The sequence below is a fragment of the Trachurus japonicus genome, chromosome 18 (assembly GCF_045865225.1).
Source record: "Trachurus japonicus isolate A0001 chromosome 18, Traja_1.0".
NCBI lineage: Eukaryota > Metazoa > Chordata > Actinopteri > Carangiformes > Carangidae > Trachurus > Trachurus japonicus.
Window position 1 is genome coordinate 934,060 of NC_140924.1, and position 22,492 is coordinate 956,551.

Below are 22,492 nucleotides of genomic sequence, written 5' to 3' on the forward strand. Positions count from 1 at the left end.
TGACAATTTTGCGCACCCCCTTCTCAGCTCGTTTTTCGGCCACAGAATGACAGGATAGGATTAAACTTGAGCCCTGACCCAGTGTTTAAAAAAAAAAAAAAAACGTGTGTTAGCCATAGCAAAGTTAAAGCAGAATTAGCTGTGAGAACTAAAATATGTCTCACAAATGTCTAATGTGTACAATGTATCACTCAGGCTGTTTAAATAAATGCATTCCTGTATATCTGGATTACTTACCTCTAATATCACGAATGGCAAACAACTTGCATGTGCTGGCGGTAGAACTTTCCAAAACATTCTCTGCATCCGGTGGGTGTGGCGCATGCGCAATAGCTGTCCCACACTATCTCTGAGTCTCTGAGTCTCTGTGTCTCTGTGTCTCTGTGTCTCAGATCCTCCGTCCGGTCCAGTTGTCTACAGCAGAGACGATGTGGAGCTGGGCCAGAAGAACACTCTGCTGTGTCATGTGACCGGCTTCTATCCTGCTCCTGTCCTCGTCCACTGGACCAAGAACGGACAGAACGTGACTGAAGGATCCAGCATCAACGTTCCGTATCCCAACGATGACGGTTCCTTCAGACAGACGTCCAGGCTGGACGTCGTCCCACAGCTGGGAGACACGTACGGCTGCACCGTCACACATCTGGCTCTGGACCAACCGCTGACCCGCTTCTGGGGTGAGGCTCTGTCTGTCTGTCTCCAGATGTGTCTCTAACATGTCTCTCTCTGTGTCTCCAGATGTGGAGGTGCAGCAGCCAGCTGTGTGTGTCTCTAACATGTCTCTCTGTGTCTCCAGATGTGGAGGTGCAGCAGCCAGCTGTGTCTCTAACATGTCTCTCTCTGTGTCTCCAGGAGTGGAGGTGCAGCAGCCAGCTGTGTGTGTCTCTAACATGTCTCTCTCTGTGTCTCCAGATGTGGAGGTGCAGCAGCCAGCTGTGTCTCTAACATGTCTCTCTGTGTCTCCAGATGTGGAGGTGCAGCAGCCAGATGTGTCTCTAACATGTCTCTCTCTGTGTCTCCAGATGTGGAGGTGCAGCAGCCAGCTGTGTGTGTCTCTAACATGTCTCTCTCTGTGTCTCCAGATGTGGAGGTGCAGCAGCCAGATGTGTCTCTAACATGTCTCTCTCTGTGTCTCCAGATGTGGAGGTGCAGCAGCCAGCTGTGTGTGTCTCTAACATGTCTCTCTCTGTGTCTCCAGATGTGGAGGTGCAGCAGCCAGCTGTGTGTGTCTCTAACATGTCTCTCTCTGTGTCTCCAGATGTGGAGGTGCAGCAGCCAGCTGTGTCTCTAACATGTCTCTCTCTGTGTCTCCAGATGTGGAGGTGCAGCAGCCAGCTGTGTGTGTCTCTAACATGTCTCTCTCTGTGTCTCCAGATGTGGAGGTGCAGCAGCCAGATGTGTCTCTAACATGTCTCTCTCTGTGTCTCCAGATGTGGAGGTGCAGCAGCCAGCTGTGTGTGTCTCTAACATGTCTCTCTCTGTGTCTCCAGATGTGGAGGTGCAGCAGCCAGATGTGTCTCTAACATGTCTCTCTGTGTCTCCAGATGTGGAGGTACAGCAGCCAGATGTGTGTGTCTCTAACATGTCTCTCTCTGTGTCTCCAGATGTGGAGGTGCAGCAGCCAGCTGTGTGTGTCTCTAACATGTCTCTCTCTGTGTCTCCAGATGTGGAGGTGCAGCAGCCAGATGTGTCTCTAACATGTCTCTCTCTGTGTCTCCAGATGTGGAGGTGCAGCAGCCAGATGTGTCTCTAACATGTCTCTCTCTGTGTCTCCAGATGTGGAGGTGCAGCAGCCAGATGTGTCTCTAACATGTCTCTCTCTGTGTCTCCAGATGTGGAGGTGCAGCAGCCAGCTGTGTGTGTCTCTAACATGTCTCTCTCTGTGTCTCCAGATGTGGAGGTGCAGCAGCCAGCTGTGTGTGTCTCTAACATGTCTCTCTCTGTGTCTCCAGATGTGGAGGTGCAGCAGCCAGCTGTGTCTCTAACATGTCTCTCTCTGTGTCTCCAGATGTGGAGGTGCAGCAGCCAGCTGTGTGTGTCTCTAACATGTCTCTCTCTGTGTCTCCAGATGTGGAGGTGCAGCAGCCAGATGTGTCTCTAACATGTCTCTCTCTGTGTCTCCAGATGTGGAGGTGCAGCAGCCAGCTGTGTGTGTCTCTAACATGTCTCTCTCTGTGTCTCCAGATGTGGAGGTGCAGCAGCCAGATGTGTCTCTAACATGTCTCTCTGTGTCTCCAGATGTGGAGGTACAGCAGCCAGATGTGTGTGTCTCTAACATGTCTCTCTCTGTGTCTCCAGATGTGGAGGTGCAGCAGCCAGCTGTGTGTGTCTCTAACATGTCTCTCTCTGTGTCTCCAGATGTGGAGGTGCAGCAGCCAGATGTGTCTCTAACATGTCTCTCTCTGTGTCTCCAGATGTGGAGGTGCAGCAGCCAGCTGTGTGTGTCTCTAACATGTCTCTCTGTGTCTCCAGATGTGGAGGTGCAGCAGCCAGCTGTGTGTGTCTCTAACATGTCTCTCTCTGTGTCTCCAGATGTGGAGGTGCAGCAGCCAGATGTGTGTGTCTCTAACATGTCTCTCTCTGTGTCTCCAGATGTGGAGGTGCAGCAGCCAGCTGTGTGTGTCTCTAACATGTCTCTCTGTGTCTCCAGATGTGGAGGTGCAGCAGCCAGCTGTGTGTGTCTCTAACATGTCTCTCTCTGTGTCTCCAGATGTGGAGGTGCAGCAGCCAGATGTGTGTGTCTCTAACATGTCTCTCTCTGTGTCTCCAGATGTGGAGGTGCAGCAGCCAGCTGTGTGTGTCTCTAACATGTCTCTCTCTGTGTCTCCAGATGTGGAGGTGCAGCAGCCAGCTGTGTCTCTAACATGTCTCTCTGTGTCTCCAGATGTGGAGGTGCAGCAGCCAGCTGTGTGTGTCTCTAACATGTCTCTCTCTCTATGTCTCCAGATGTGGAGGTGCAGCAGCCAGCTGTGTGTGTCTCTAACATGTCTCTCTCTGTGTCTCCAGATGTGGAGGTGCAGCAGCCAGCTGTTGGACCAGCTGTCTTCTGTGGACTGGGTCTGACCGTGGGTCTGCTGGGCGTGGCTGCTGGAACCTTCTTCCTCATCAAAGGGAACGAGTGCAGCTGATTGGCTGTGGCTGATGATGTCATGGTTGTCCCTGTATATTGTCCTATCAGCTTTAACCTGCTCTCCTCCTGTGATCACCTGTATATGACCTGATGGACATCATCATCTTCATCATCTTCATCATTAAACCTCTAATCCAGATGTTCTGTCTCATCAGCTGCAATAAACTTTCTAAATAAAAGTACAAACCATGAGTGTATGTGTGTGTGTGTGTGTGTGTGTGTGTGTGTGTGTGTGTGTGTGTGTGTGTGTGTGTGTGTGTGTGTGTGTGTGTGTGTGTGTGACATCATCAGCTAGTGACACATGTTCACAGTCAACCAATCACAGACTGAGTTTATCAGAGCAGTTGCAGTTACACCAATAAACAGTAATTAGAATCAAACTGTCAGTTTGTTATTGATCAGATTATTGATCCACTGATGAATCATAATACTGTAACTGAAGTATTGATCATAGTCAGAGTCAGAGATACAACAACAATCAGTAAGTGTGTCTTCCTGTGTCTGTAGCTCAGTGTCTGTAGTTCTGTCTGTGTCGTCCCTGAGTTCCTATAAGTCACTTCCTGTCAACAATCATTGATCAGATCAGATTTTACTGTCATTGTGCAGAACACAACAATGTTTTTAAAATATATATTTTGGGCGTTTTGCCTTTATTTTGAAAGGACAGTGTAGAGAGACAGGAGAGGAGGGAGATAGACGGGGGAATGACATCTGCAAAGGATCGTCTTGGTCGGGAGTCGAACCAGCGATCAATGCATCATATGCCAACATGGTACATTCTCTCTAATCACTGGACCACCGAGTCCCCAACTACACAACTAAATTTGCTTGTGCAGCCTGTGAAATACAATTCTCACTTTCACATCAACAGTCACACATGATCATTGTGGACATTTTGTCCTTTAACCATCAAGAACAGTGAAACCTGTGTATTGGTCTGAGTCTGATCGATAGTGAGGCTGAGAGCAGCTAGGGGTCACCAACCTTTTTGAAACCGAGAGCTACTTCAAGGGTCCCGAGCAATATGAAGGGCTACTTGTTTGATCCAAAATATAATGTTAAAACGTTCATCTTAAATATAATAAAAATAACAATAATAATGATGATAATAAGTATAATGTGGTTTGAAACACATGCAAATGAAATAAAAATGCATCTTCACAAAAATATTCTTAAATAATCAGATTAATCTTAAAAATCTACAGTCCAGAAAGATTTTTTACTGGCCAAAAATTATATATATATATTTTTTTACATGGATTTTAGTAAGCTATAGCATTGAATAATGACTGAATAAGCTTAAGCAACAAAACTTATTTTTCAAGGTGGTACTTAACCAAGACCAACAGACTAGGGATGCAAATCACAGCAGCATAAACTGATTTGTTGAACTCAGCCTGATGTAAACATTAATAAAACTCAGTAACCAATCACAGAGCAGCTCCATGTTGTCCATGTGTGATGTTCAGGGACAGGTCAGGACAGTCTGAAGACAGAGCTCTGAGGGTGAAGTCTGCACCGTGGACAGTGACAGGTCTGTAGCTACGTCTTGACCACATGTCAGCTGATCAGCTGCAGCAGAGGAAACTCCGCTGTTCTCCGCGTCACCGCGACGAGCGCTTTTTTTTTTTTTTTTTAATGAAGCTCCGGTAGCGACCGGCTAAAATACGACAGGATACTGTAAACCAGCGCGGGTCCGGTGTGTCTATCAAAGCTTGGTCACCGTGCTGAGGCACCGGGTCGGTTTGAGCTGCGTTCAGGCTGCATTAAAACTCCTCAGGCAGTGATCAATGTCGGCGGCTTTTTAAATGATTGTGCTCCAGTATAATCAGTGCGCCTGAAACTCATCCAGTGAGAAACGTTCCGCGGTGCAAAAATATGTGCGATTACGTTAATTTTTGTGTAATTAATTAATATTAATTAACACATTAAAGTCCCGGCTCATTTAAGACATGAATTATCACGCTATTCCTACCTTTGTGCTCTGTCCAGCATTTAGAACAATAACATTACATTTTACTGGATTTTCATGTGCTGCGGGCACCTCAGATCGTCCTCGCGGGCTACCAGGTGCCCGCGGGCACCACGTTGGTGACCCCTGAGCTAGAGGCTACGTTAACAGCTGACAGGGGAGGAGAGGAGGGGTCAGAGGTCAGAGATGATTACTGACTCTGGTCTGTAGCTGAGTCACAGACCAAACTGAGTGTCTGTGTCCCAGCAGCAGAGCAGAGCCAGAGTTGTCTGCCTGGTAACAGGTGACACTCAGGTCATGTGACTCCGCCCTGGTCTTTTTCCAGCAGCTCTCAGTCAGACAGAGTCAGTGTTGGTCAACACACGAACATGGATTCAACCTGTCTGAGCCTCGTCCTGCTCCTCAGCGCCGTCTCCACAGCAGGTAGGATCAATACTCTGATCTATCAACACATCTAGACACTATACTGATCAATACTCTGATCTATCGACACATCTAGACACTATACTGATCAATACTCTGATCTATCGACACATCTAGACACTATACTGATCAATACTCTGATCTATCGACACATCTAGACACTATACTGATCAATACTCTGATCTATCGACACATCTAGACGCTATACTGATCAATACTCTGATCTATCGACACATCTAGACGCTATACCGATCAATACTCTGATCTATCGACACATCTAGACGCTATACCGATCAATACTCTGATCTATCGACACATCTAGACACTATACCGATCAATACTCTGATCTATCGACACATCTAGACACTATACCGATCAATACTCTGATCTATCGACACATCTAGACACTATACCGATCAATACTCTGATCTATCAACACATCTATACACTATACCGATCAATACTCTGATCTATCAACACATCTAGACACTATACCGATCAATACTCTGATCTATCAACACATCTAGACACTATACTGATCAATACTCTGATCTATCAACACATCTAGACACTATACCGATCAATACTCTGATCTATCAACACATCTAGACACTATACTGATCAATACTCTGATCTATCAACACATCTAGACACTATACTGATCAATACTCTGATCTAAACAGATCTAGACACTATACTGATCAATACTCTGATCTATGGACACATCTAGACACTATACTGATCAATACTCTGATCTATCGACACATCTAGACACTATACTGATCAATACTCTGATCTATCAACACATCTAGACACTATACTGATCAATACTCTGATCTATCAACACATCTAGACACTATACTGATCAATACTCTGATCTAAACAGATCTAGACACTATACTGATCAATACTCTGATCTATGGACACATCTAGACACTATACTGATCAATACTCTGATCTATCGACACATCTAGACACTATACTGATCAATACTCTGATCTAAACACATCTAGACACTATACTGATCAATACTCTGATCTATCAACACATCTAGACACTATACTGATCAATACTCTGATCTATCAACACATCTAGACACTATACTGATCAATACTCTGATCTATCAACACATCTAGACACTATACTGATCAATACTCTGATCTAAACAGATCTAGACACTATACTGATCAATACTCTGATCTATGGACACATCTAGACACTATACTGATCAATACTCTGATCTATCGACACATCTAGACACTATACTGATCAATACTCTGATCTAAACACATCTAGACACTATACTGATCAATACTCTGATCTATCGACACATCTAGACACTATACTGATCAATACTCTGATCTATCAACACATCTAGACACTATACTGATCAATACTCTGATCTATCAACACATCTAGACACTATACTGATCAATACTCTGATCTATCGACACATCTAGACACTATACTGATCAATACTCTGATCTAAACACATCTAGACACTATACTGATCAATACTCTGATCTATCGACACATCTAGACACTATACTGATCAATACTCTGATCTATCGACACATCTAGACACTATACTGATCAATACTCTGATCTATCGACACATCTAGACACTATACTGATCAATACTCTGACTGATAGACTTATCAGTGGATAGATCAGTGATCATTGGTCAGTCCTGTCAGCTGATCGATCAATACATTGATGAACTCAGTTATAATTCTCTGACTCTGCTCCACAGATGGATTTAGAGAATATGCAGTGGATCGTTGTGACTTTAACTCCACTGAACTGAGTGGTATCACCTACATCCTCTCCATGTTCTACAACAAACTGGAGTACGCCAGGTTTGACAGCAGAGTGGGGAAGTACGTAGGATACACTGCGTACGGAGTGAAGAACGCTGAACGCTGGAACAACGGTCCAGAGGTGGTTCAGAGGAGAGCTGAGAGGGAGAGAGTCTGTCTGAACCACGTTGGCGTTTTCTACCAGACTGTTCTGACTAAGTCAGGTGAGTGTGTTTGTGACATCATCACGTTACAGCTCAGTGTGTTTGTGACATCATCACGTTACAGCTCAGTGTGTTTGTGACATCATCATCATGTTGATTGACAGGTTGTGATCTATCAGTCTCTGTCTCCACCTGCTGGAGAAACACAGTCACTGCAGCTGCTGATCAGCTGTCAATCACATTTCTCATTTAACAACAATCAATCAGTTATTGATCCTCATTCAGACCTTAGCTACTTGTTTATTGATCCATCTTTTTCTTACAGTCAGTTATTGATCCACCCACTGATTATAATCTGTTATTGATCTACCTTCTGATAATCAGTATTGATGACTGGATGTGATTGTGTTCTACATTTACTATGAATGTGATTTCGGAAAATAACTTCTCTGGTATCGGTTAATTGGTTATTGATAAGTGCTTCCAACACCGAAAATAATAATAATATCAATATTATTATTGATCTGTTCCAGTGAAGCCCTACGTGAGGCTCCACTCCACCACCCCCCCCTCTGGGAACCATCCTGCCATGTTGGTCTGCAGTGTCTTCGACTTCTACCCCAAACAGATCAGAGTGAGCTGGATCAGAGACGGACAGGAAGTGAACTCTGATGTCACTTCCACCGAGGAGCTGGCAGACGCCGACTGGTACTACCAGATCCACTCCCACCTGGAGTACACACCCAGGTGAGTCCAGGTCCAGGTCTAGGTCTAGGTACTACCAGATCCACTCCCACCTGGAGTACACACCCAGGTGAGTCCAGGTCCAGGTCTAGGTCTAGGTACTACCAGATCCACTCCCACCTGGAGTACACACCCAGGTGAGTCCAGGTCCAGGTCTAGGTCTAGGTACTACCAGATCCACTCCCACCTGGAGTACACACCCAGGTGAGTCCTGGTCCAGGTCTAGGTCTAGGTACTACCAGATCCACTCCCACCTGGAGTACACACCCAGGTGAGTCCAGGTCCAGGTCTAGGTCTAGGTACTACCAGATCCACTCCCACCTGGAGTACACACCCAGGTGAGTCCAGGTCCAGGTCTAGGTCTAGGTACTACCAGATCCACTCCCACCTGGAGTACACACCCAGGTGAGTCCAGGTCCAGGTCTAGGTCTAGGTACTACCAGATCCACTCCCACCTGGAGTACACACCCAGGTGAGTCCAGGTCCAGGTCTAGGTCTAGGTACTACCAGATCCACTCCCACCTGGAGTACACACCCAGGTGAGTCCAGGTCCAGGTCCAGGTCTAGGTACTACCAGATCCACTCCCACCTGGAGTACACACCCAGGTGAGTCCAGGTCCAGGTCCAGGTCTAGGTACTACCAGATCCACTCCCACCTGGAGTACACACCCAGGTGAGTCCAGGTCCAGGTCTAGGTCTAGGTACTACCAGATCCACTCCCACCTGGAGTACACACCCAGGTGAGTCCAGGTCCAGGTCTAGGTACTACCAGATCCACTCCCACCTGGAGTACACACCCAGGTGAGTCCAGGTCCAGGTCTAGGTCTAGGTACTACCAGATCCACTCCCACCTGGAGTACACACCCAGGTGAGTCCAGGTCCAGGTCTAGGTACTACCAGATCCACTCCCACCTGGAGTACACACCCAGGTGAGTCCAGGTCCAGGTCCAGGTCTAGGTACTACCAGATCCACTCCCACCTGGAGTACACACCCAGGTGAGTCCAGGTCCAGGTCTAGGTCTAGGTACTACCAGATCCACTCCCACCTGGAGTACACACCCAGGTGAGTCCAGGTCTAGGTCTAGGTCTAGGTACTACCAGATCCACTCCCACCTGGAGTACACACCCAGGTGAGTCCAGGTCCAGGTCCAGGTCTAGGTACTACCAGATCCACTCCCACCTGGAGTACACACCCAGGTGAGTCCAGGTCCAGGTCTAGGTCTAGGTACTACCAGATCCACTCCCACCTGGAGTACACACCCAGGTGAGTCCAGGTCCAGGTCTAGGTCTAGGTACTACCAGATCCACTCCCACCTGGAGTACACACCCAGGTGAGTCCAGGTCCAGGTCTAGGTCCAGGTACTACCAGATCCACTCCCACCTGGAGTACACACCCAGGTGAGTCCAGGTCCAGGTCTAGGTCTAGGTACTACCAGATCCACTCCCACCTGGAGTACACACCCAGGTGAGTCCAGGTCCAGGTCTAGGTACTACCAGATCCACTCCCACCTGGAGTACACACCCAGGTGAGTCCAGGTCCAGGTCTAGGTCTAGGTACTACCACTCCCACCTGGAGTACACACCCAGGTGAGTCCAGGTCCAGGTCTAGGTCTAGGTACTACCAGATCCACTCCCACCTGGAGTACACACCCAGGTGAGTCCAGGTCCAGGTCTAGGTCCAGGTACTACCAGATCCACTCCCACCTGGAGTACACACCCAGGTGAGTCCAGGTCCAGGTCTAGGTCTAGGTACTACCAGATCCACTCCCACCTGGAGTACACACCCAGGTGAGTCCAGGTCCAGGTCTAGGTACTACCAGATCCACTCCCACCTGGAGTACACACCCAGGTGAGTCCAGGTCCAGGTCTAGGTCTAGGTACTACCAGATCCACTCCCACCTGGAGTACACACCCAGGTGAGTCCAGGTCTAGGTCTAGGTACTACCAGATCCACTCCCACCTGGAGTACACACCCAGGTGAGTCCAGGTCCAGGTCTAGGTCTAGGTACTACCAGATCCACTCCCACCTGGAGTACACACCCAGGTGAGTCCAGGTCTAGGTCTAGGTACTACCAGATCCACTCCCACCTGGAGTACACACCCAGGTGAGTCCAGGTCCAGGTCTAGGTCTAGGTACTACCAGATCCACTCCCACCTGGAGTACACACCCAGGTGAGTCCAGGTCCAGGTCTAGGTACTACCAGATCCACTCCCACCTGGAGTACACACCCAGGTGAGTCCAGGTCCAGGTCTAGGTCTAGGTACTACCAGATCCACTCCCACCTGGAGTACACACCCAGGTGAGTCCAGGTCTAGGTCTAGGTACTACCAGATCCACTCCCACCTGGAGTACACACCCAGGTGAGTCCAGGTCCAGGTCTAGGTCTAGGTACTACCAGATCCACTCCCACCTGGAGTACACACCCAGGTGAGTCCAGGTCTAGGTCTAGGTACTACCAGATCCACTCCCACCTGGAGTACACACCCAGGTGAGTCCAGGTCCAGGTCTAGGTCTAGGTACTACCAGATCCACTCCCACCTGGAGTACACACCCAGGTGAGTCCAGGTCCAGGTCTAGGTCTAGGTACTACCAGATCCACTCCCACCTGGAGTACACACCCAGGTGAGTCCAGGTCCAGGTCTAGGTCTAGGTACTACGATCCACTCCCACCTGGAGTACACACCCAGGTGAGTCCAGGTCGAGGTCTAGGTCTAGGTACTACCAGATCCACTCCCACCTGGAGGATGTTGTCATGACGATGTGTAAAAACCATCTATTCTAATAAAACTGGTCTGGTTTGTGTTGCAGGTCTGGAGAGAAGATCTCCTGTAAGGTGGAGCACGCCAGTCTGAAGGAACCCATGATCACTGACTGGGGTAAATACCTGTCTGTTTCTACACCTGTCTGTCTGTATAAGGGATGTATATATATCTCCACCACTGAGGCCAATCTGATTGTCCGTTCTGGTCTCCAAATCCCATTCGCCTTTGCAAAGCCGAAAGCTTCTCCAAGATGTTTTCAGTGTTGCGGTTTATAAAGTTTATATCCACAGTCTGAGTGCTAACAGCTCTGCTCACTCCATCAGTCATGGGCTTTGGACTGCTGTCACCGTCTTCTACATTTTTCGATACACCGGGGCAATGCCTAATCCGATCTGCAAATAGCCTGTAATCATGGTTCAGAATATGTAGAGATCCTCGTTGACCTCAACGGAAAGAATCGCCAGGCACACGACCCTCCACTTCTCCCAGGAGTCAGTCATGTAACCAGCGGCGACCGTTCCATCAGGGCAAACAGATTCCCCCAAACCCGAGCTTCTCGTCGAGAAATTCTGTCAATGGTGTTGAGAGACCAGTTGACCAATTCCATGATTTAAATTTGGAGAGAAAAGCGGAGAGAGGCTCCCAAAGTTTGAGACAAGACAGAACGAGACATGAGAAGCAAAGCAGGGAAGATAAGGGAGAGGGGAGAGAGGGAGAGATGCATCCACCTCTTCCCAGCTCACCACAACGGCCCTGCTACTAGTTACAGCATCACACTGGAGGCTCCTGTTGTCGGTGACGGCCGAGAATCGAGCCGCCGCTCCAGCGCTTCACTGGGACTGTTTACTTTTCTTGGCGGCTCTGACTACAGCTGCTGCTGCTGTCGGGGGCACGAGGCTGCACACAGCTTCCACGATGGTGCATTCAGGTTCAGAACATGAAATGATCGATTTAACCATGGAATTTACCGATGCAGACAGGCTAGAAAAGATGCATCGCAAATTCAACCAAAAATTATATCCAATGTTCCCTGAATCTGCCGGTGCAGTCGCATCGCAAGTGTTTGTATCGGACCACCGATATGAATCAGTGAATCTCGCCATCCCTAGTCTCTACCTGTCTGTCTCTACCTGTCTGTCTCTACCTGTCTGTCTCTCACCTGTCTGTCTCTACCTGTCTGTCTCTACCTGTCTGTTTCTACCTGTCTGTCTCTACCTGTCTGTCTCTACCTGTCTGTCTCTCACCTGTCTGTCTCTACCTGTCTGTCTCTACCTGTCTGTCTCTCACCTGTCTGTCTTTACCTGTCTGTCCTCAGATCCGTCCATGCCTGAGTCAGAGAGGAACAAAATCGCCATCGGAGCCTCAGGACTGATCCTGGGTCTGATCTTGTCTCTGGCTGGATTCATCTACTACAAGAGGAAGGCCCGAGGTCAGACCAGTTTAGACCAGTTCAGACCAGTTTACACTAGTCTAGACCAGTTCAGACCAGTTTACACCAGTCTAGACCAGTCTACACCAGTTTACACCATTTCAGCCAAGTCTACATCAGTTCAGACCAGTTCCCTTCACGTGTCTGTCTCCGTTTCTGACTCTCTCCTTCTCTCTTTTTAAACCAGGACGGATCCTGGTTCCCAGTAACTGAGCCCAGTCCTGGTCCATCCTGGCCCTGGTTCTGGTCCTGGCCTTGATCCTGTTGCTGCTTCTCAGATGAAGATAAATCAGCTGCTGCTTTAACCTGCTTTGTGTTTCCAGCTCAGACTCTCAGTGCTGCCCCCTGCTGGACTGGATGAACACCTGGTCCTCTAGACCTGGTCCAGACCTGTCCTTTGGTAATCAGCAGGTCTAGAACTGGTGCAGAATAGAAAAGAAACTTTATTGTCCCGCCAAGGCAGGAAAATCATCTTTGGTCTCACTTACATAAAAAAATAAAAATAAAAACACTTGCCAGAAAGACTTACATTAGACAAAACAAGTTAACAATGATCACATAGTAAAAATACATACATCTGCACTTCAAAATCCCCTTTACTGTGACCTGTTGATTATGGTAATATCATTAAGGATGAAAGAGCCCTTGTAGATCTTTTCTTTTCCAGAGGTACTCTATAGCGCCGCCCTGAGGGCAGTAGTTTAACTTCACTGTATAGGGGGTGAGTCTCATCTCTGATTATTGACAGGGCTTTCTTTTGTGCAGCGGTGTTATAGAGGCTGTCTAGTGGTATTTGTTGATGACCACCTAGCTTTTGAGCACTGGAATAAGAGAGTAACGACACGCATTGGTCCAATGGAAGCGCCTCCTGATGGCGGAATATGGGTATTGCAAAAGCGCCCAAGAGCTGACAACTAATAAACAAATTATAAGTGTAATCTTTAATGACCAAGACACCTAAAAACAAAAACACGTCTGTTTTCATCCATTTACAAGCAAGTGGGCAACACACATACATTGGAGTGAATGGGTTTTCTGGGCACTTTTGCAATACCCACATCCTGCCACTAGGGGCACAAAACCCTTACAGTACCACGGGAGTCAATGGAGGTGTCGTTACTCTCTTATTCCAGTGCTTCTAACTAGCTATAACTAGCCATGATCCTATTGAGTTTATTTTGGTTAACTGACCTCACACTATAAACCACAGTTCAGGTCTGTGTCTCTTAATATCTGATCTGGACTCTGGTGTATCATTAGGACTCTGCTGGTCCTGGATCAGGTCTAATCTGGAATGATGGTCCTGGACCAGGTCTGATCTGGACTCTGGTTCACTGGTTCTGTTCTATTGGCTCTGGTCTCTGATCCACATGTTTGATTTTGGATTCTATATTTTTCTGCAATAAAAACAACAAAGTTTAAAAAAAAACTAAAAAAAACTGAGACTCAGTGTTCCTTCACTGTCACATGTCACCACAACATTGTTCGACCACTGAACTTGTCAAAGATTCACAAAAGGGCTTGGATGAAAGTTTAGAGTGTCTCTTTAAGATGACACCAAACAAGTGACAAACGTCCTAAACTTCCTCAAAACCAAACAGTGTTGTCAGATCTTGCTCTAATCGGTCAAAATAGAAACACTATTACTGTACTGTACAGTACTGTGATCAAAACAGAAAGTCTACAGCCTGTAATGCCATGTAAAGGGTAGAAAATGTATTGTGTATGACTGTACACAGTCGATCAGCTGGTCTTTGCGCTGGGTCTGACCACAGATCTTCATCAACATCCCATGATACATCTGTCCTGTTTACATTTCACGTAGTGTAATGGCGTCGTTTTGATGGACCATCTCAACTACAATGTTTTCCTGCTGCTCAAACAACAACAGCAACAGGATAATGAGTCCATACGTGAGTTTTCCCATGCTTTGTTGCATTTGATGGAACTACTTGAAAGTAAAGATCCAAGGGGGGTTTCAAATTCAGATTTGGTGATTCGTGACACATTCATTGAAAACGTACGTGACACCAAATTACACCGTGAATTGGCCCACTTGGTTCGGCAACATCCTAACCATTCCTTCAAAGATGTACGTAATGCAGCTATCAAATGGGAAAAGCGAGGGCCCCCTGCTTGTGGACAAAGAGCACGAGCATACTCCTGTGATTCAAATGCTTCAGGATTAGGTCAAGGTGATGTTGACACCAACGCCATTGCTGCTAGGTCCAGTGATGAGCTGGCAGAATTGAAGGAGTGTTTACGTAAACAGCAAGTACAGCAAGATGCCATTCTTAAACACTTAGGCTCTTCGTCCACTGCCCCTAATTATACAAGCCCCCAGGATCCCCCCAGTAGCAGCAGGGCAAAACAATACCAGTTCCAGCCAGATGGAAAACCAATATGCATGCGGTGTCACAAGGCAGGTCATATTGCTAGATTTTGTCGGGTTGAAATGGGTGGTCTCCCTGGGGGGGTGGGATCACGGGGGCGGGGCCAATGGGTGGGAGCAAGAGTGAATGCAGTGGAGCAGCAGGAAAACTAGCGCCCTCTGGTGTTGGGAACCCGATACCAGAAGGGGGATTTGTGGGTTCAAAACAGGCAAGTCTGGCATCCCGGCTAATTGGACGCTGCCCAGTAGTAAAGATCAGAGTAGGGGGGGTGGAGGTGCCGTCCTTACTTGATACTGGATCAATGGTAACTACTGTAACACAGGCTTTCTTTGAACAGTATCTGATGCCACAAACAAATGAGCAACTGAAATCTTGTACCTGGCTCCAATTAACAGCAGCTAATGGATTAGATATTCCATATTTGGGGTATGTGGAGTTAGATGTTGAAGTCCTCGGCACCACCCTCCCACAGATGGGCATCCTGGTGGTAAAAGACCCTCCTGATCCAGCTTCCCAACAAAGGAAAACTGCAGTACCTGGTCTGTTGGGAATGAACATTATCAGTGGCTGTTACTCTGTATTATTCAGGGAACATGGTGACAATCTCTTTTCTTCTCCTCTAGTAAAACAAGCTGAGAGGGAATGGGGGCGTGCATTGTCAGAGTACCAACAGAGGGACCGCCTCTTGCAGACCGGCCATGTAGGGGAGGCTGTGACACCACCGGGACCGGCAATCCGGATACCAGCGGGCTCCCTACAGTTCGTCCAGGCCACCTGCAACCAAGGCCCAGGCCCAGCCCTTGGTACTGTATTGCTGGAGCCTCTGCCCTATGGAAAAGGTCGGTTACCCATGAACCTGCTCATATCTAGCGCCCTCCTCACTGTTTCCAGAGGAACTGTCAACATCCCTGTTGTTAATGTTGGTGAGGAAGACCAGTGGCTGAGATCAAAAACAGTGTTGGGGACGTTACATTTGGCCGATCTACATTCCTCTTCCCAGGCTGTACAGGTGGAGGAGCAGACACAGGACGAAGGCCGGCAGGTGGTATTCATCCAGTCTACGGCAGTAGAGGCCTCTCCCCCCCACCCCCTCCCTGGCCTGAGTGAACTGAATTGGCCCGATCTCCCTGTTAATGATGCACAAGCAGCTAAGAGTTTGCTGACAAAGTACCGAGACGCATTCAGCCTGGATGATGGGGATTTGGGCTGTACTGACCTGATCTACCACGAGATCCCACTGATAGATGACATCCCTGTTCGTCAGCGGTACCGCCGTCTCCCCCCATCTCAATTTTCACTTGTCAAGTCCCACATACAAGAACTGTTACAGCGAGGGATTGTGAGAGTGAGCTCCAGCCCTTACTCCTCCCCCATCGTAGTTGTCCAGAAAAAGTGTGGTGACATCCGGCTGTGTGTCGATTATCGACAACTCAACGCCAAGACGAGGAAAGACGCATATCCGCTGCCGCGCATTGAAGAATCTTTGGATGCTCTTACTGGTGCCAAATGGTTCTCAACGCTCGACTTGGCAAGTGGATACAACCAGGTGCCAATGTCAGAGAGAGACAAAGAGAAGACGGCATTCTGCATCCCGTTTGGCCTCTTCGAGTTTAACAGAATGCCATTTGGACTTTGTAATGCGCCAGGAACTTTCCAGCGCCTAATGGAACGTATCTTCGGGGATCAGAGTTTTCAGTCATTGCTGCTGTATTTGGACGATATCATAATTTTCTCCACCTCCTTCAGTCAACACCTGCAGCGGTTGGAGATGGTCCTGAGTCGGCTCCAGCAGCACAACCTGAAACTGAAGATGTCTAAATGCCATTTTTTTCAGCGGGAGGTGCGATACCTTGGTCATATCATCTCCCCTGCCGGTGTGGCAACCGACCCAGAGAAGACCAGGGCAGTGGCAGAGTGGAAGCGCCCATCCACCGTCACTGAATTACGCGGCTTCTTGGGTTTTGCCTCCTTCTACAGGCGTTTTGTAGAAGGGTTCGCAAAGCATGCAGCCCCGCTTCATCGACTGGTTGGAGAGCTAGAAGGAAGCAAGAAAAAACCAAGGTCAAAGGTCAGTGCCAAGTTGGAAGGACAGTGGAGTGAGTCATGTGAAAAAGCATTTCAGACACTTAAAAACAAGCTTGTCACTGCTCCTGTCCTTGGCTACGCCGACTTCAAGAAGCCCTTTATCCTAGAAGTGGATGCCAGCCACCAGGGCCTGGGTGCAGTACTTGCTCAAGAACAGGATGGAGCCCGTCGGCCAATCGCATTTGCCAGCCGGGGGCTTAGACCAAGTGAACGAAACATGTCAAACTACAGCTCCATGAAATTAGAATTCCTTGCTTTGAAGTGGGCCATCACAGAAAAGTTCAGGGAATACCTTCTGGGGACGGCTTTCACCGTGTACACAGACAACAACCCCCTGAGCTACCTCCAGACGGCCAAGCTTGCAGCTGTAGAGCAACGGTGGGCATCCGAATTGGCCAGTTTCAACTTTGACATTAAATACCGCCCCGGAGCAGCCAACCGTAATGCTGATGCCCTTTCCCGTCAACCGAACACCCCAGCAGTACATTCCATTTCTGACATCGTGCCTGGTTTTAACATTCCATCACAAATGACTGGCTCCAAAAAGTACTCTCCCACACAACCACAGCTCACTGGTAACGTCATGGCAGTGGACGCAGCTCCGGTGCGGGAGAAGGCTGATCTGCAGGCCCTGCAAGCCACAGACCCAGTGGTCAAAGCATTTCTCCCCTACTGGAGGAGAGGACGCCCCCCAAACAGAGCAGAACGGTCTAGAGTAGGGGTTTTCAAAGTGTGAGGCGCGCCTCCCTTGGGGGGCGCCAGAGAGTTTGAGGGGAGGCGCGACATGAGAAAAAGAAAAAAAGAAAAACTGAAAACATTCAAACAAAAGATGAGTTACATCATGTCACTTGCACATAGGGCTAATGATTAGGTTTTAGCCTATAGTTTGCAATTATATATATATATTATATATTATTATACTGCGATATGATAAAACACGATCTTGTAATACACAGACTGCGATCATGCTCGACTGATGTGTCAGGGAGCAGTCTCACCCCCGACGCGTCATAAACTGACGCTTGGTCAGGGCCCTTTCGCGTTGTGCACTGACGTCCAAGGTGCCCCCCCCACCCAATGCAAGTGATCAGAGAGACTGTGTTGCAGGGAGAGCGGAGCTCAGCTGGCTTCGGCTGAATGTAGCACTAGTACGTCGGCTGTGCAACTACTCTGGTTAGAAAAAGAGCGTCAGGTGCTGCGCAGCGTCAGGTATAACTTCATATGAACGCAGCTCAAAGCGACCCGGTGCCTCTCACAGTGACCAAGCTCAGATAAACACATTGAATCAGCTGTAGCACCACGTGTCCTCCGCATAAAGCCGCAATAGGCTACCGCTCCTAAAAAAAAAAAAAAAAAAAATGCACGTCGCGGCGGAGCTGTAAACAGCGGAGTTTTCCTCTACTACAGCTGAACAGCTGACATGTGGTCAAGACGTACAGAGACCTGTCACAGTGTCACCTGTGCATTGATATAAACTTCAACCTCAGACTGTCTGCTTCCCAGATGATCACACAGGGAGAGCATGAAGCTGCTTGTGTGATGAGTGTGTTACAGAGTTCTGTATCAATGTTTAGGTTTATTCGTCAGTGCTTTATGTTGTCATGATAATTAATATATGCTCAGACACAAGCTTGTAAATCAAACAAATCCTACAGGAAAGACCAATTTATGTTTAATGAATCAAATATTGTTTTGGTCATCATAGTAACTTCTCTCTTTTTTGGGGGGGGGGGGGGGGGGGGGAGGAGGGGGGGGGCGCACAGCTGTTTATTTTTCATTAAGGGGGGCTCACTCTCTCACACTTTGAAAACCCCTGGTCTAGAGAACCCAACCAGGTTTTGGAGCTTGTCCGACAATGGAGGAGAATCAAGGAAAAGGACAATGTGCTTTACAGAGAGGTACAGATGCCCCCAAGCCGACAGACAGTTCACCAGCTGCTATTACCAAAAGCACTACAAGCAGAAGTACTGACCAGTTTACATGACAATCACGGCCACCAGGGGGCAGAAAGGACGACAGCCTTGGTCAGAGAAAGATGCTACTGGCCAACAGTGTTGGTAATAACGGCGTTAGAGTATAACGGCGTTACTAACTGCGTTATATTTTTCAGTAACGAGTAATCTAATTAATTACTTTTCCCATCGTTACAACGCCGTTGCCGTTACTGAGAATGTGAAGTGGCGCGTTACTACAGTTCGGTTGAATGTTTCAAGGTGGTTTAGGCCACACGTCAGCTGCCTCTGGACAGGGCATGACGGCGAGCTAAGGTAACATAGCTAACGCAGCATCTGAGACCGATCAGCTGTGTGCCAGTGCAGCCTGCAGCCCCTGGGACACAGCTGAAGAGTCACAGCGAGACACACAAGCAGCCACTCCACCCGAGCAGCAGCGGTATGAGTCCGACAGACGGACTCAAATCCACCTCTATAAAACGGTAAACACAGCTGATCGACCGCTCTGGGTAAACACAGCTGATCGATCGAAAAAAATGAATTTACTTTCCGTCACTGAAAACATGCAGGTTCTTGAACGTAACTCGGTTAAGACGTATCCTCAAGATTTTTTTGCAGTTCTGTTAGGTCAAGCTGCTGTAGCTGCTGACATCATGCAGCATGATGAAGATGATGGTAAAATTTACAGATAAAAAAAAAGGAAGTAGTGGAGCTGTGCATAAAGCCTATTCAATCAACCTTTATTTAGTGGGAGCATTGGAAAAAAAACAAAAAAAAACGTTTCAAAGTAAAGAAAAAGTTACTTTCTCAGTAACGCATTACTTTTTGGTTTAAGTAATTCAGTTACTAACTGAGTTACTTTTAAAATGAAGTAACTAGTAACTGTAACTAGTTACTATTTTTCAGTAACTTGCACAACACTGCTGGCCAAATATGCGTTCAGACATTGACCAGTGGTGCAAAGAGTGTGAACGTTGCATCATTGCCAAAGCAGTGCAGCCCTCAGTCCGGACATTCATGGGACATCTGACGGCCTCCAAACCTTTAGAGGTCATTGCCATTGACTTTACCACCTTGGAAAGAGCCAGTGATGGGAGAGAGCATGTCTTGGTCGTGACCGACGTTTTCTCCAAATTCACTCAAGCATATCCAACATCGGACCAGAAGGCCCATACTGTTGTTAAAATCCTCACGGAAAAATGGTTTTACACCTATGGAGTGCCTAAAAGAATTCGTTCGGACCAAGGCCGCAACTTTGAAGGTGAACTACTCAAACGCCTTTGCCAGCTGTATGGGATTGCAAAAAGCAGGACGACCCCTTATCACCCAGAGGGAAATGGACAATGCGAGAGGTTTAATCGAACCCTTTTTGATCTTTTGCGCTGCCTCCCAGGAGAGAAAAAGCGAAAATGGCCTCAATTGCTCCCCCAGTTGGTGTTTGCTTACAATACAACAGTCCACCAGTCAACAGGTCATTCACCATACGAACTGATGTTTGGTCAGAAACCCCAGCTACCTGTTGACCTACTACTGGGGCAAGCGGATGAGGAGCCAGCTTCAATCACACCAGATGACTGGGTCACCAAGCATCAAGATCACTTGGCTTCTGTGTATGTGGCAGCTAAAAAGCATTTGGAGGCAGCTGCCACAGCCAGAGAGCAGCGCCAACCTCCAACAACCACAGCCATCCTACCAGTTGGCACTCTGGTCTATCGGAAGAACCATGTACTAGGACGTAGAAAAATCCAAGATGTCTGGGAATCAACAGTCTACCAAGTGGTGAAATGCCTGGATAATGTCGGTACAGTATACAAGATCCAGTCCCGATCCAACCCAGAACAGCAGAAAACTGTTCATCGCTCTGAACTAAGACCAATCACTGAGAGAGGCGTGCTGGTCTCAGAACCACTAGTGGCCCCCCCTCCCCCCAGACAGAGGGATGAAACCCCCCCCTTAGGAAATGCTAGCGAGGATGAGGACAGCAACAGCAGCCTTCTGTCAGGTTTCATCAGCTCCCCCTGTAACGTTAGCTCTATTGCCGAACAGGAGCCAGCCCCAGACCCCCAGCCCCCAGAGACTGGCCTTGTGTCCATGGAAGAACCTGCAGGTCTCCCAGAGAGCAATCCACCCTCTCCTGAAGGGCCAGAAACAGCCCCCCAGTTCTTGTTGGGACCAGAGATGATACGGCGCTCCCACCGAACCACAGCTGGGCAGCATTCAAACCCATTTCGTCTACCCCAACCACTAGCCCAACGGCCCCCAGACCCTTTAGCACACAGGCCACGAGACTAATGTTCCTGCTAAGTAAAGTGAGTTATGTCACCGGGACGGCGACCTTTTAAAGTGGGGGTGTATGTAACATATGGGACGCTAGGACCCAGGTCACCAGGTGGGGAACCTAGCAACAGCAGCCACACAGTACATGAGACTAGGATCTCACGGGACTTTGCAAGTCCACGTTTGTTCTCGTAGCTCACCCTCGTCCATGCTCCTGTTGCCGGCGTCATAGGTCTGAGAAGAAAAGAGGTAAACACTTTTCTGGGTCTATATGCTTGTGTTTTATGTTGAGTTTAGATTATTTACCTGTCCTTGCATTTTTAGTGTGTCGGTTGGTGCCATGAGGGTTAAACTGCATTGTACCTCGTACCTGTAGGCCTTACCTCGTAGCAGTTTAAGGTGGGAGCCACTAATAATATGCCCACCTAATACGGTGTTGCCACCCGTCTGCTGCTGTACATTCTGTGGTTTATCTAACTTTGTATTTCCTGTTATATTACTTCTCAGTGCATTTTAGTGTGTCTGTTGGTGCCATGAGGGTTAAACTGCATTGTACCTCATACCTGTAGGCCTTACCTCGTAGCAGTTTAAGGTGGGAGCTACTAATAATATGTCCACCTAATATGATGTTGCCACCTGTCTGCTGCTGTATATTCGGTGGTTTATTTAACTTTGTATTTCCTGTTATATCATCAGCACTTTATGACAAGCAGCATTAGCTGTCCCAGTCTATCTACTGTATTACCTGGATGCGCTACAGCTTAGCTCAAAGCAGGTACGAGAGACTGGGCATGGGTATCATCTGGGTCAGTTTTAATAGTCAGGGAGCCACAGGCTCAAAAATGGGTTGAACCTGACATCGTCCGTTATACTTTTTATTTGTGTTTTTTCTGTTAACTTTGACACTAAGGAACAATAATTGAGGGGTCTGCTCTGCCGGAAATATCGCGAAAAAAAATTGTGGCCATTTCACTGTATGCACCCTTTATTTTTCGACAGGAAATTGTAAAAAATTATTTTTTTCTTCAAATCCTCAGTGGGCTGGGTAGGCTGTCAATGAATGCATTTCAGATACACAGAACACATGTGATGACAACATCCACTGAAAAAATTACTCTTAAAACACATTTCTACATGATTTTGTATCAATTTTATGGAAAAAAATTAGGCGTTTTCTCACTTTTTCCCAATATTTTCATCTTTACTTCATTGGCAATCAACTATGGGTCCAGGTTATGACATCAGTCAATGTGTCATCATTTTCAGCAAACAGTATACTCATTCCAGTGAAAAAATTATAAAAATCCAACCAAAATCATTGGTTCTATGATAATTTCACTACTAGCTGGCAATCAACAGGC

At 47.6% G+C, this 22,492-nt stretch overlaps 2 protein-coding genes across 2 annotated transcripts in view; both read left to right on the forward strand.

Moving 5' to 3' along the window:
- The window catches only part of LOC146968240 (RLA class II histocompatibility antigen, DP alpha-1 chain-like), a 32,634-nt gene extending 29,312 nt beyond the window's left edge, over positions 1–3,322 (forward strand). Inside the window, exons 3-4 of the mRNA XM_085759933.1 lie at positions 393–677; positions 3,007–3,322. Of these exons, the coding sequence (XP_085616059.1) occupies positions 393–677; positions 3,007–3,128 (407 nt within the window). The 3' untranslated portion in view covers positions 3,129–3,322. The remainder of the gene's footprint in view (positions 1–392; positions 678–3,006) is intronic.
- Positions 3,323–5,345: 2,023 nt separating this feature from the next.
- Positions 5,346–12,975, forward strand: LOC146968242 (H-2 class II histocompatibility antigen, E-S beta chain-like). Its single transcript, XM_085759932.1, has 6 exons — positions 5,346–5,525; positions 7,279–7,548; positions 8,022–8,235; positions 11,042–11,109; positions 12,311–12,424; positions 12,612–12,975. Exons 1-6 carry the CDS (start codon positions 5,471–5,473, stop codon positions 12,635–12,637), a joined length of 747 nt encoding a protein of 248 aa, XP_085616058.1. The 5' UTR covers positions 5,346–5,470; the 3' UTR covers positions 12,638–12,975.
- Positions 12,976–22,492: the final 9,517 nt, after the last annotated feature.

Coding starts and splice junctions, on each gene's coding strand:
- LOC146968242 (XM_085759932.1), top strand. CDS start 5,471: ATGGATTCAACCTGTCTGAGCCTCGTCCTGCTCCTCAGCGCCGTCTCC. Junction 5,526..7,278: donor CAGCGCCGTCTCCACAGCAG/GTAGGATCAATA, acceptor TCTGCTCCACAG/ATGGATTTAGAGAATATGCA. Junction 11,110..12,310: donor ACCCATGATCACTGACTGGG/GTAAATACCTGT, acceptor GTCTGTCCTCAG/ATCCGTCCATGCCTGAGTCA.